The following is a 14,829-nucleotide window of genomic DNA, read 5'->3' as shown; positions in this document are numbered from 1 at the left end:
GACAATAGAGGTCCTTAAAGAAAAAATGAAAAACAACCTTAAATAATTCAAGGAAAAGGTAATCATAGTTGTAGGAAATATATAAGTTCTTTAATGCATGCCAAAAAAGCCAAGAAACAACAATTAATCAGGTGAAGGAAATTATTTACGACCTGAAAATTGAAATAAAGGCAATAAAGGAAACAAAAACTGAGGGAATTCTGGAAATGGAAAATCTGAGCAAGCAAACAGGAACTACAAATGTAACCATCACCAACGGAATACAAGAGATGGAATCCATAAGGTGTTGAATATATGATAGAAGACATAGATTCATCAGTCAAAGAAAATGTTGATTCTAAAAAACTAACACATAATCCAGGAACTCTGGGACACTATGAAAAGACAAAATCCTAAGAACAATAAGAATAGAAGAAGGAGAAGAATTCCAGCTCAAAAACCCAGAAAATATATTCAAGAAAATCATAGAAGGAATTTTTTGAACATAAAACAGACATGACTATAAAGATTCAAGAAACTTGCTGAACACCAAGTAAGTTGGACCAGAACTGAAATGTCATACAATAATCAAGCCACTACACATACAGAACAAAGAAAGAATATTCAAAGTAGCAAGGGACAAACACCAAGTAAAGTAAAGGCAGACCTATTAGAATTGTACCCCAATTCTCAGTGGGAGACTAAAAGCCAGAGGAGCCTGGACTGAGTCTTGCAGCTCTAATAGATCACAGATGCCAATCCAGACCACTATACTCAGCAAGGATTTTCAATCCCATAGAAGGTAAAAACAAGATAATTTTTGGCAAAGTCAAGTTTAAACCATATCTATCCACAAATCTAGCCCTACAGAATGTAAGGCAATAAATAATCTCACACCAGCAAAAGCCAAAGAAGAAAAACATGCACACACACACACACACACACACACATACACACACACACACACACAATCAGCACCACAATCTACAACAAAATAACAGGATTAACACAATCACTGGTCATTAATATCTCCCAATATAAATGGACTCAGTGCCAATAAAAAGATACAGGATAACAAAATGGTTGCAGAAACAGGATGAATCCTTCTGCTGCATATAAGAAACACACCTCAACATCCAAGATAGACAGTGTCTCAGAGTAAATGGTTGGAAAAAAATTTCTAATCAAATTTATCTAAGAAGAATTTTGGTGTAGCTTTAGTAATATCTAACAAAACAGACTTCAAAACAAAATTAATCAAACAAGATTAATCAAACAAGCATTCAAGGAAATATCTACCATGATGGCATTTCAATTCTGATCATCTATACCCCAAATGCAAGGCATCCACATTTGTAAAAGAAACAATACTAAACTGAAATTACATGGTGGAGACATACATTAATAGAGTGAGACTTGAGTACCCCACTCTCACTGATAGACAGGTTGTCCAGCCAGAAACTAAACAGAGAAATAATGTAACTAACAGAGGTTATGATTTAAGTGGACCAAAAATATGTACAGAACAATTCAGCCAGTCACAAAAGAATATAACTTCTTTTGAGCACATCATTTACCCTTCCAAAAACTGACTACATACTTGCTCACAAAAGCAAGTTTCAACAGATACAAGACAATTGAAAAAACTTCACATATCTTTTCAGATTGCCATAGGTTAAATCTGGATTTTAATGTCAACAGAAACCCTATATACTCATGGGGATGGCATACTCTCTACTGACTTACCACTGAGTCAAGGAAGAATTGAAGAAAGAAGTCAGACTTCCTAGAATTTAGTGAAAATCAATGTACAGCATACCCAAAGTCATGGCACACATTGAAAGCAGTGCTAAGAGGAAAGTTCATAGCATTAACTATTTTCATACAGAAATTAGAGAGCTCTCATACTAGCAATTTAACAGCACACCTCATAGCTCTAGAACAAAAATAAGCAAATATATCCAAACTGAAAGGTGAAATCAATAAAATAGAAACAATGAGAACAATACAAAGAAACAACAAAACCAAGTGTTGGTTCTTTGAGAAAATCAACAAGAGAGACAAACTGTAAGTGTTATATACCAGTAGAGAGCTGTTCCAGGTTTTTTTTTTAATTTTTTTTTTAATTTTCTTGTAACTGTTGAGACTTGATTTTGTGATCAAGTATGTGGTCAATTTTGGGAAGGTTCAATGAGGGAAAGGTATTTTAGCCATTGGATGCTAGGCAGTACCCACAGCTCTGTTCCAGTGGAGGTTGGTTTCCCTGCAGGAATGTATCAGTTGAGCTCCTCTCTGCTCTGCTAAGAGAGTTTCCTTACAGAGATGTAGCCGTTTTGCTACTCTCTGACAAGAACAATTACAGCTCTGTTTTGCTGTAATGAAAGTTGTTACTTCTCTGCCCCACTCCACTGGGGTGAAAAAAGGTCTTTACTCAAGCCTTCTTCAAGAGATTTATTGGAGGAAGAAATCCGGTGGCTGCCTCTACCTCTTAAACTAAAGAGGTACAGGGCATATATAGGATTTCTTAGTGGCCTAGTTTTTCCAGGGTGAAAATTTTCAGAGTGGGAATTGGTCAGATTTCAGTCCCTGAGTTTAGACAAGGTTGGATTTCATGCTCAAGGATTGGTTGATTTTCATGCTTTGTTGGTCAGGGCAGAGTGTTTTTCTTTGGCTCTGGTTTCAGGGTCAGGTGTGTTTCTTTGGCTGGCTTTTTTACCTTACACAAACCCTTATCTGTCGTAACTAAAAGGCAGGGAGACAATATTCAATTTAGCATAAGCAAAATAAAAATGGTGATATAACAACAGATAGTGAGGAAACACAAAGAATCATTAGGTTGTACTTCAAAAACCTGTACTTCAAAATTGGAAAATATAGAAGAAATGGACAACTTTTTCCAATATAAATAGTACTTATCAAAGTTAAATCAAGATCAAGTAAACAATTTAAATATAGTTATATCCCCCAGTAATGGAAACACTCATTAAAATTCTCCCAACTGAAGTAAAAGCACAGAGCCAGTTGGTTTTAGCACAGAATTCTACCAGACTTTCAACGCACTAAAATGAATGTTCCTCAAATTATTCCACAAAATAGAAACACAATGATCATTGCCACATTCATTTTATGAGGCCACAGTCACCCTGATACCCAAACCACACAAACACTCAACAAGTGAAAAGAATTACAGACTAATCTCCCTCATGAACATAGATTCAAAAATACTTAATCTAATACATGCAAACCACATCCAAGAACACATTAATAATATCATTGAGGCCGGGCAGCAGTGGTGCATGCCTTAAATCCCAGCACTCTGGAGGCAGAGCCAGGTGGATCTCTGTGAGTTTGAGGCCAGCCTGGGCTACAAAGCAAGTTCCAGTTCCAGGAAAGGTGCAAAGCTACACAGAGAAACCCTGTCTCGAAAAACCAATATATATATATATATATAATCATTGGACATGATATAGTGGAATTCATCCTAGAGATGCAACGATGGTTGAGCATGCAAAAATCTGTCCATGAAACCTACTATACATACACACTGAAAGAAAAAACACAAAATCATTTTATTGGATACTGAAAATTTTTTTAAATAAAATCCAACACTCCTTCATGATAAAAGTCTCGAAGAGATCAGGGATACAAGGGACATACCTGTCTTAACTAGGTTTTTATTGTTGTGAAAAGACACTTTGACCATGGCCACTATTATAGAGGAAAAACATTTTATTTGTTGGCTTACATTTTCAGAGGTTTAGTTCATTATCGTCATGGTGCAACATGGTTTCATTATGGTGCTGGAGCAGGAGCTGAGAATCCTTATATTTTGTTATAGAAGCAACAGGAAATGGTGTTTCTCACTGGGTGTTGCTTGAGCATATATGAGACTTCAAAGCCCCTCTCCACAGTGACACACTTTCTTAGACAAGACCATACCTACTCCAACAAGGCCACACCTATGAAGTGGAAATAATATAGACATTATGGGTGAAAGGGGGCTGGCATCTGGATGGGGGTATGGAGATTGGAACAGGAGGGCTCTTGTGAGGGAATGATGGAGAGAGAGAGAGAGAGTGAATACTGGGAGAGACAATTGAAATCTGGGGACATCTCTGAGAGGAGCTAGAAATATAATGTAACTGAAACTCCAAGGAATCTAGGAAGGTATTCTTAGCTAAAGCTACTAATAGTGGGGATATAGAGTGGAAGGGTTGGGATATCAACATAGCCACAAAACTTTTGAACTACAGTTTGTCCTTTCTACAAGATGTGCTGTGGTAAAGGTATCACAGAAATTGTGTGAGTGTCTAACTAATGACTGCATGAAACTAATGTTTTGATGATACTGTTTCACTTCTTCACAATTTCTGTGGTGGACATTACAATGTCCTTGGGCTAAGGACCTGAGAAGTGGGAAAAGTGAAACCCAGGATAGAGGTCCTTGAGTTGTGCCCTGGCTCTCAGGATCCAGCTGTGTGGGGCAGTGGACACAAGGGCATGTGATGACCACAGCAAAAAAAAGGAGACTCCCTTGGAGAATGAGGGACTTCCTTTGAATTCTCCCTGTGGAGCAGGAGGACTTAGCAGCTTGAAACAGTGTCGTAGATAGTATTAACTGTCACCTTGACACAGTCCAACATCACCTAGGGTAAAAAAGTCTCAACAGAGTCTTTATCAGGTCTGGCTGTGGACATGTCTGTAAGGGACTGCCTTAGAAATGCAGGAGGGCCCATGCAACTGGGTGCAACACCATCTCTAAGCAGATGGTCCTTGGTTGTATGAGAAGAAAGCTAAGCATGAGTCATGGAGTGAGCCAGCAAATGAGCCAGCGAGTAGCATGTTTTTCCCTTGACTTCCTTCAGTGCTACAATATGGCACAGCCCCAGAAGGAAATGAACCCTTTACTCTCCCCTAAGCTGCCCAGTGCATTTTTAAAAAATCAAAGTGAGAGAAAGAAACATAGGTAAGTGTACCTGGAAGAGCAGATGATACATCCATTTAAATCAATGTTCCCTGTACTCAAGAGCAGACCTGTAAAATACACCAGTGATGGACCAGAACATTCATGTGCAGCCTCTACATTAATATTCTTTCCTTTTTTTCAAGATTAACTTTCTCTGTCTAAAAACTTTATTTGTCCTGGAACTTGCTTAGTAGACTAGACTGGCTTTGAATTCATAGAGATCTGCCTGCCTCTACCTCCCAAGAGCTATGATTATGTACATGGACCACCATGCCTGGCTGTGTCCTCTATTTTTAGTCTGAAGAGAAATGTCCAAGGATTTTACTTTGAAATTTTCTGACCACAATACTTCTCCCGAGGATGCTCATTCTCTGGATAACATTCCTTCCAACTTCAGTCCTGGGCTTCCTAGGACAAACCAGGAACCCCGCCTAGACCTATCCTACCCTAGTTGGTATTAGTAATTCTGGAGAGCACAGTGAACAGGATGCCAGACCCTGAATCCCACCACCTGTGTTGAAGGTATCAGGGCAGGTCACAGTTGACTTACTGACCCTCCCTGTTGTAGCCCTAGACATGAGATTGCAGTTCTCCTAGCACTCTCCAAGGGGTGATATCAGGACACCATTCACTGTAAGAAAATTAATTCCCTGAGCCAGGCATGACCTTGTCTAGCAGAGCTGTTTTCATCCCTGTCTCTACTAACCCAGAACTCCCTCCCTAGCCTCTGCTCAGACCTACTGGCTGCTTGCTCTTTCTGAAAACACCTGTCTGCATGGAAAAACATGGACATCCCCCCCATGTCCTGGCATCACTCATAGGGGAAGACAGAATTACCACTAGGGAATCACATAGGCAAAGGTCCAAGGTGACCCAGGAAGATCAGGGAAGACATGGACTCACCCAAGACACAGCTCAGTCAACACATAATGCTGGAATGTTGCTTTGATACCCTTTATAATAAGATGGAGACTTCAGTCCTTTCGAGGACAATTGGTCACCTTTTCCCCTGAGGACATGATACTCCTCACACAAGTGCTCCTGGACTGCTTCTAGTTCAGAACTTTGGCTGGTGACATTAATGAGAAAAGATTGATCTTCACCCCCAGTTATCATTCAGCTGGTCCCTTTCCAGCCTTCACAGACATCTCTGTCACTTTCCTCCTGGGATTAAAAAAAATACCATCTTCTGAGAGCAAGGCAGACTGTGTGTTCAGCTGGTTCTCTGTGTCACAAGGACACATAGGTAGGATGGAGGCTCCCTCTGGTGCTGACAGACCCACGGCAAGACACAGCAGGTGTCAGCCCTGGGATGAGCCGTTGTTCTCTGAGGGTATGGGGATGCTTATCACCACTGTTGCTCAATGTGTTGCTTGGACGAGAAACATAAAGGGAAGTTGAGGGGAATGTGGGACAGTACTGAGAGTGGAAGAGATTGAGCAGTGCCTTGGACTCAGATCCCACCACCAACAGTCCACTGGGTTCTGGGAAGTTCTCCAGCCTGAGAGGAGACTCTCATCTCAGAAGAAAGAAGGATAGCAAAGCCTGAGTGCCTTGCCAAAGCCACATCTCTTCTCCTCGGAGGGAGGACAGCACAATGAGAAGAGAGATGGAGGTGTCCTCTGTGATTCCCTGCAAGGGCTGCACCCTCTGGCAAGGGCTACTGTTCACAGGTGAGTGTACCCACTCTCTTTCTTTGTGGGTGGAAAGGAAACAGGAGGCAGGCTAGAGTGTCCTAAAGAGGACAGGAGCCTGAGAGGAGACTCAGGTTTCTGTTTGCACTCATGGGGCAGATGGTACAGTGAGGGATAGAGGCTCAGCAGCTCGAGATTCTCAGCAGTAGGAGGTGATGAGGGGAAGAGAAAAACTTCAAACACTCTGTGTTCATAGTCAGTATGTTGGCTGCAATGTTCTGAAGATTGATGTCCCAAACCATGACTGGGTGACTCCAAATAGAAATCAAAATGGAATGGGCCTTTGAAATGGCTCAGTGTTTGGAGACATGAAAACATGAATTTAATACTTAGTTCCCACAGGGTAGATGGAGAAAACAGACTCCTGTAGGCTCTTCTCTGCCCTCCACTTAGGTGCTGTGGCATACACCTGCACATGAGCGAACTGAGACCCCTCAGTAGACACAGGTGATACAACATACACCCACACTTGACTGAGACATATTCCTCCGCACAGACTTGTGGTATACCTTTCACATATATACATCAAGACACTTGCCTTAAGAAATATACATATACAATACATGAGTAAATCTAAGATAACTTAAATCACAGTTTAATATAATTATTGTCATTAACTCCAAACTTGGGAACTATGTAGATAATCCATGGGGATACATTCCTTTTCCCTTCCTTCCTTCTTTCCTCCCTCCCTTGATCCCTCCCTGACATTTTTCCTTCCTTCCTTCCTTCCTTCCTTCCTTCCTTCCTTCCTTCCTATTTTCCATCTCTTCCTTTATCTATTCGTGTCTGAATCTTTTCCAGGACCTTAACTGGACTAATACCTGTCTTCACAATGTCCTTGTTCTAGTGGACCTGTTGTCCATTTATCTGTAAGATGAAGTCATGGGTTGACTGGAATCACAAAGGGAAGAGAGAAAAACAACAGAAAGTGAGGACTCTCCAAGGGAGGAGTGCAGAGAGGCATTGCTCCTTACAACAGTGAGGAAGATATAGGCAGACACCTGAGCAGAGGATTCCTAAGAGAATTAATAACATAGTCAGAGGTTCTGAGGGAATGGAAGTCATGTTGCTCATGTCTACCAAGTGTGGTCATACCACTAACCACACACCTAAGCAGAGTGATGATTACATCTGCTCAATATTGATGCTTTCTTTCTGTTCCCTTCTAGCCTCCATTTTAACCTGCTGGCACCTTTCCACCACTGATCATTTTACCATGGAATCTGTCCCACCTCATGTGGCCAATGGAGACAATATCCTTTTCCTTGTTCACAATCTGCCAAAGAATCTTCTAGCCTTCGCCTGGATCAAAGGAGCAATGAGCATGAATGATGCAATCATAGTATATATACCAAACAAAAATTTAAGTGTGCCAGGGCGTTTTTACAGTGGTAGAGAGACAGTGTATGGCAATGGATCCCTGCTGATCCAAAATATCAACCAGAAGGACACAGGAATTTATTCTCTACAAGCCTTTCATAGACGCACAGATACCATGTCACAAATATCCACATACCTCTTTGTGAACAGTAAGTGATTCTTTGTAATTTCTGGGTTCTGGGTGGGGTTCATTCCATTGGACACATATAGTAGAGTGTCCTGTGTCTTCATCCCCTGTGTACTGCATCCCCATGTTGGGTTTTTAGTATTCAGTGCAGGACACACATGGTGTAGAATATGGCAATAGATCATAGTCCTTCATTTGACTTCACTTTATAGACAGGTTAATGGACGGTGGGTCACTCAGCCCAGGATAACAGCCTCTGTCTAGAGTCTTGGGGTTCTCATAGGAATGTGTCCTTGAGAAAGACCCTGATGGAATCAACATTGGGCCCGGTAGAGGAAAATTTAAGGTCTTCATAGAGATGTGAGAACAATGATGCCTTGATTCCAGACCTCTGTTCCAGGCTCAACTCCAGGTAGCTCTGAGAAACATTTCACAAAGGTTGGATTTTTATCTCCTGATGGCAGGAAACAATGTTTTTTAGTAGTCTAAGTCCTGCACCTTTGGAACCAGCCAGTGCCCTGTCATGAGAGATAGGGTGAGTCTAGGTCCCCTGGACATCTTCTCCAGAGACTGAACAGGGAGAGCTTAGCCAGACAGGAGCCCAGGCCATTACCTATATGTTCTGATGAGTTTATGAGACTTCAAAGGAAGGTCAGGGCAACCAAGGACAGGGAGAGAGGACACAGGTCCTCCTGATAAGTATCCTCTGGGTTCCACCTGAGGGAATTCTCTCCTGCAGGGAAATGGTTACAGGCTGTGCTGATCTGACAGCTCCCCAGACATGAATGGCAGTTGCTCTAGTGATCATCAGGGGTGGCATCAGGACACACAATAAAATAGTGGAAAAGAATTTGCCTGAATCAGGACATTATCTAGTAGCCTGGTTCCATCCCTGTTTTTCAGACCTGACAAATATGGACACAGCATTTTCAGACCAACTGGCTTTTTTTTTTTTTTTGGTTTTTTGAGACAGGGTTTCTCTGTGTAGCTTTGTGCCTTTCCTGAAACTCACTTGGTAGCCCAGGCTGGCCTCGAACTCACAGAGATCCGCCTGGCTCTGCCTCCCTGAGTGCTGGGGTTAAAGGCATTGGCCACCACTGCCTGGCTCCTACTGGCTTCTTAATGTGCCTGCTACACTGCCATGTGATCATGTTCCATTTCCCCCTTTATGTGTTTCCTTTGGAAAATATACAATATCCAAGGGGAATCAGTTAAACAGAGGTCCAAGTTATCTCAGAAAGATCATGATGAACATGGGCAGACCCATTTCTCAGCTGAGCAAACAGGAAGTGGGAGCATGGTCTTGAAATCTTGCCTGGGATAAAGGAGCTCATAGCCTTTGTCCAGGAATCAGATTGCCTCCTCCCACACACCCAAGATGTGAGATTCCTGACACACCTTGGGCCTTTGACCTGGGTCAGAACTTTGACTGGTGGCTCCTTTGACAATAGATTCGTTCTCTTCCTCACACATTGCTCAGCTGGTCCCTTTGGGGCCTCATAGGTATACCTGTCAGTTTCCAGCTGAGAGCAAACTCCATTTTTGCTGAGCATTGAGAACACAGGGTAGACTGGGTGCCCAGCTGGGTTTCTGTGTCACACAGGTGTGCAGATTTCCCTTTTGGTGCCTAGAGACCAAGGTCAGGACACAGCAGGGTGCAGCTCCAGGGTCAGCTGTCATTCTCTCTTGTCACAGGGAAGGTCATTACCCTTCCCTCTCAGTGTGTGTTCTAGTGGACAGAAACTAAGGAGAGAAAGGGAGAGGACACCAGGCAGTACTGAGAGTGGAGAGGGGTAGAGCAGTGTTTGGAACACAGCCCTCTATAGAGCCCCTGGGACCCTGGGAGGTGCTCCTTCCTGGGAAGAGGCTCAGCTCAGACAGGGGAAGGACAGCAGAGCTTGGGAGCTGTGCTGGGGCAGATGAGCCACAGGAGGAAGACAGATCAGGCTACAGACACCATAGAAGCGCTCTCTGTTTCCTTCTGCAAAGGATGTATCTCCTTCCATGGGCTCCTGTTCACAGGTGAGGACCAAGAGTTGACTGTGTGTGAGAGGAGAGGGTCTGGAGTCCCCTAAGAGGGATGAGGACATGAGAAGAGTTTCAGTGTTTGTAGGGGAGAAGACAGGGCAGTCCAGAGGCTCAGCAACATTAACATTAAACAGAAAGGGAGAACAGTAAAAGGCAAGGGTGGGAGAGACATTGTTCTTACACAGAATTAACAGGCATGGCCCCAATATTCTGAAGACTAATATTCTCAGCTTGATGTCACAAATAAAGAAATCAAACTGGTGTGGACCAGTGACATGAGCCAGTGGATATAGGCATTTGCTTCTTTTTCTGATAAGCTGAGGCCCATGAACCAAGTCATCCTCCAACCTCCACTCAAGTACTGTTTCCTGCATCCAGCCACCCACACTGAGACTGGTCCTGATACAAATTCACATGCAGATATAATATGTGAACTAGTGTAAAAAATAAAAGGAAATGGATTGATTCAATACTGTATCCCATAGCTTATGAACTATTAAATAAATCTATTGGCACACAGGGTTCTAGAACATCATTCATTCATTCATTCATTCATTCATTAATTCATTCATTCTGCAAAGCTATACAAGTTTTCCATGCAGTATTTTCTTAAAATAAGACAAATAAAGTTTCTTTTTGATGCCTCAGTCTTCATGGACTTGAAAAAAAACAAGCTAGAAGGAGAATTCAGGTGTTGATTGGACCCCCAAGAGGAACAGAACAACAATGACAATGAAGTCAGAGAGTGAAGATGTGGGTTCTGCAGGGGAAGAGGTGTGGCAGGCGTCACCCCAGCACCGACACTGTAAATGTGAGCAGGGGTCTGATGGCAGTAAGACAGGGCCACGTTGACATCTGAGGGGAGAGCACAACAGAGTGGAAATGACAAGTGTGGGGACACTGAACATGGGGGTCATGCGATGAGTGAGACCCTCACGCACCTAGGATGGGCACTGGACACAGCTGCTCAGGACATGGGGCCTCATCTTAGTCAAATACAAACGTTTCAATTTGGTGGATCTCCCTCTTCCCTTCTAGACATCCTTTGGACCTGTGGACGCCTTACCACCTCTTCCAGGCCCACTGTTGAGTCTGTACCACCCAGCGTTCCTCACGGGGGGAGTGTTTTTCTACTTGTTCGCAATCCACCAGAGAATATGGTAGGCTTTATCTGGTACAAATGGATGAATACATACACGAGAGTTGAGGTTGGCCGATATATGATAGACAAGAAATCATTTCAGCTGGGTCCTGCATACAGTGGCAGAGAGACATTGTACAGTGATGGAACCCTGCTGCTTCGTGATGTCACTCAGGAGGAATCATATGTTATACAATTACTTAGAACCTATCTGGAAACTGAAGAACCAAGTGTGAAAGTCCAGGTGGACGGTAAGAGATTCTCTGTGATTTTCCAGTGCTGGGTGGGCCTTAGACACATAGGATTGCCATGCTTAGCCTGTGTCTCCCTCCTCTCTGCACTGTGTCCCCATGAGGAGGTTTGAGCACTTAGCACAGAGCACACTGGTAGATACAAATGGCTGTAGATCAGTTTCCATCTTCTGACTCCACCTGCATCAAGGAAGTCATTGATGGAAAGTAACTCAGCCTAAGATGTCAGAGTCAGCCCAGGCTCTTGGGGCTCTAGACCAGGGAGCCCTGAATCCTATCATTCTTTTAAGGCTGAACTAAAGTGATCCATGGGAACATTTTTCTAGTGCTCTACTCTTACAAAGCTGGTAAGGAACAACGGTTTTAGGACATCCATGTCAAACTGGGGTATTTATTAGCTCCAAACTGAGAGTGTCATAAATAATATCCAGGAACTGGTTCAGAGGCAACTGAAGTGTCCTTCCTGTTCTCTTGCTCTCTATACTTGCTCAATCAGCTCTCTTATATCATCCAGGACTCCTAGCCCAGGGCTTGAATTGCCTGCATTGGTTTGGATTCTTTTGCATCAATCCTGAGTTAAAAAATATGCACTGTAGTTTTGCCCATGGGCCAATCTGGTGGCATTTTCAACTAAGGCCTTGTTTTGCAAAATGACTGTAGCCTGTGTCAAGTTGTCATAAAACCAGCCAGCCTAGTACCCAAGCCTTTTGAAGACCTGAGCTTGCCTTGAAGATCAGACTGCTCCCAGCCCTCACACTGCTCCAGACCTAAGGGCTACTTGACAGAGCAGCAAATGCATCTATTAGGTGGTGTCAGGAGTTTAGTATTGCCTCAAAAGAAACTGAAGAATAAACCAAAACATGAGAGTTCCAGGCCAGTTGAGTTCAGGGGAGGCATCATCTCAAACCCCAGTGTGCATGAGTGTGTGCAGTGTCTGACCTAGGGCAGTGAGGATGCAGCCATGTAGACACCCAAGGGGACAGTTCCATGTAGAGGACATGACACTTTCAGAGGCACTGTTGGGAAGGAGGAGGTCATGTTTCTCTCCTTCAGTAAGTGGGATAAACACAGACACACACACACACACACACACAGAGAGAGAGAGAGAGAGAGAGAGAGAGAGAGAGAGAGAGAGAGAGAGAGAGCTGCAACTCTAGGCTGAGTGACAAATCCATATGCTCAGGGTGGTTGTTACTATCTTTTCACCAAGCACAATGATCCCCATGTGATGGCTTTTTTCTCTTTTCCCTCCCAGCTTCCCTTTCTGTGTTCTGTAACCCTCTCACTTCCTCCCCACTCATGATCCAACTAGTGCCTCGGTATCCTGCTGAAGGGGAGAGCATTCTTTTCCAAGTTCATAATCTTCCAGAAGATGTGGAATTCTTTTACTGGTATATTGGCCTGAACCCTAGAATTGTACAATACAACAGAGACACGAATTCCATCTCTTGGTGGCCTACATACAGAAAAAGAGGATGGATGTTGTACAATAATGGATCCCTGCTGCTCCGGGGAGTCACTGTGAAAGATAATGGAAAGTACATACTAGTCTTATCAACAAAAGATTCTGAAATTGAAAGAGCAGAAGTGGAACTTCATGTAAAGAGTAAGTGACTCTCTTTGGTCTCCAACTGCTGGATGTGGCTCATCCAGCTTCAAATGGTAAACTGTCAAGATTGGCCTGTGCCTGCTTTCTCCCCCACTGCATTGTGTGGTCTCACTGGGGTTTGGGCCACTACTACAGGACACACATGGGGCAGACAAAGTGTAATAGATCAGAAGCCCTCACCTGTCAGTACCTGCAGAACAGAGGACCTGTACTGGGTACAACCCGCCCTAGGATGTCAGCTGCAGCCTAGACACTTGGAGCTCTCACCAGCACACATACCCCTAAAGAATCTGTGGAAGTCAGACAGTCCCTGGCTGAGGAAGCCAAAGGGATTCTCACCGTGAGAACCAGGAAGCCCTGACTACAAAACTTTCCCCTGGCTGGACACAAGGTGGCACCGGGGAGCTTTTTTCATGTTTGTTTATATTTCTTGTGAGAGCTGACAGGGAATAAGGCTTTACTGAGTGTCTAAGTCATGGGACCAATTATCCCATAGCGTGTAGAACCAGCTGTGCACTGCCATGACAGCTGCAGTTAGGTAGGTCACCTGTGCATCTCCTTCTCCTGAGGCTCAGTGGACAGGTGACTGCTCCATTAGCCTGTTGTTCTGATGGGCTTGAGACTTTACAGGAAGGTTAAGGAACTAAGGGAAGAAACAGAGGAGGCAGATACTCCAGATTCTGCCTTCTCCTCAGGGGTCCATCCTAAGGAATTCTCTTCTGCAGGTCAATAGTAACAGATGCTGCTGATATGAGCAGCTTCCCATGCCAAGGTCAGACCATTGCTCATAACTAAGCTTAACTAATGTACATAGCAATAACCATGCACTGTGTGTCCCATTATAGGGAACCTGAGACACAGGAAACAGTGCCTGAATCAGGGTCACACAGTCCCTGGGTGGCAGATCCAAAACACAAGATGTGTCTATAGCCACAGCTCCAAATTCTCCCCCTGGAAAGTTTATAAAGTATGAACTAATGTCAGCCTGGTTGAGCTGTCTGGACTACTGTCATTTAGTACCCTCCTCTCTTTCTTCACAGAGTATGTGACACAGCCCTTTGTGCGAATCACTGACACCACAATTGCAGGGCAGAGATCTGTGACCTTCTCCTGCATTTCACCTGACACTGATATCTCTATCCGTTGGATCTTCAATAAGCAGAATTTGAAGCTCACAGAGAGTATGACTCTGTCCCCAACAAAGTGTGGACTCAGAATAGATTCCATCAAAAGAGAGAATGCTGGAGAGTATAAGTGTGAGGTTTCCAACCGATTCGGCTCGAAGACCAGTCCCCCAGTTTTCTGGCCATGATGAGTAGTGACCTCTTCTCATCTAACTGTGGAGTTGGCTAATTTCTTTATCAATGGGGTACGTAATGGAGAAAAGTTATCTGGTGAAACTGATCAGTGTCTACTCAGGTACAGCCACTCCTGCCTATAATCTTGGGATACACCTGTATACAAAGATGGTTAAGATTTAAAGTGAGGTTGTCTTAAAAGGGAAATAAAGACATCAATACAGAAAACAAAAATTCAAAGGTCTTAGGTTTGGGTTCAATTATATAGAGATCCCTCAGAATTCCTGAGAACTAATTTCAGGATCACTCAAAGTTTTGGATGCTCTGAGTCTGCTGTGAAAATGGTGCATTGT

At 43.4% G+C, this 14,829-nt stretch overlaps 1 protein-coding gene across 1 annotated transcript; it reads left to right on the top strand.

Annotated features, from left to right (window-relative positions):
- The first annotated feature begins 11,097 nt into the window (after window positions 1–11,097).
- On the top strand, window positions 11,098–14,490 carry LOC118576503 (pregnancy-specific glycoprotein 22-like). The gene is made up of 3 exons (XM_036176752.1): window positions 11,098–11,569; window positions 12,825–13,175; window positions 14,219–14,490. The coding sequence occupies exons 1-3, from the start codon at window positions 11,098–11,100 to the stop codon at window positions 14,488–14,490; spliced, it is 1,095 nt and encodes a 364-aa protein (XP_036032645.1).
- Window positions 14,491–14,829: the final 339 nt, after the last annotated feature.

Source organism: Onychomys torridus, unplaced genomic scaffold (assembly GCF_903995425.1).
Source record: "Onychomys torridus unplaced genomic scaffold, mOncTor1.1, whole genome shotgun sequence".
NCBI lineage: Eukaryota > Metazoa > Chordata > Mammalia > Rodentia > Cricetidae > Onychomys > Onychomys torridus.
Note: the sequence above shows the minus strand (reverse complement) of the source record. Positions and strands in the feature narration are given on the sequence as shown.

What these genes read in the sequence shown, in the direction of transcription:
- LOC118576503 (XM_036176752.1), top strand. Translation starts at nt 11,098, where the DNA reads ATGAGTGAGACCCTCACGCACCTAGGATGGGCACTGGACACAGCTGCT. An exon ending in TGTGAAAGTCCAGGTGGACG is followed by an intron (nt 11,570 to 12,824) that starts GTAAGAGATTCT and finishes TTTCCCTCCCAG; the next exon opens with CTTCCCTTTCTGTGTTCTGT. An exon ending in AGTGGAACTTCATGTAAAGA is followed by an intron (nt 13,176 to 14,218) that starts GTAAGTGACTCT and finishes CTTTCTTCACAG; the next exon opens with AGTATGTGACACAGCCCTTT.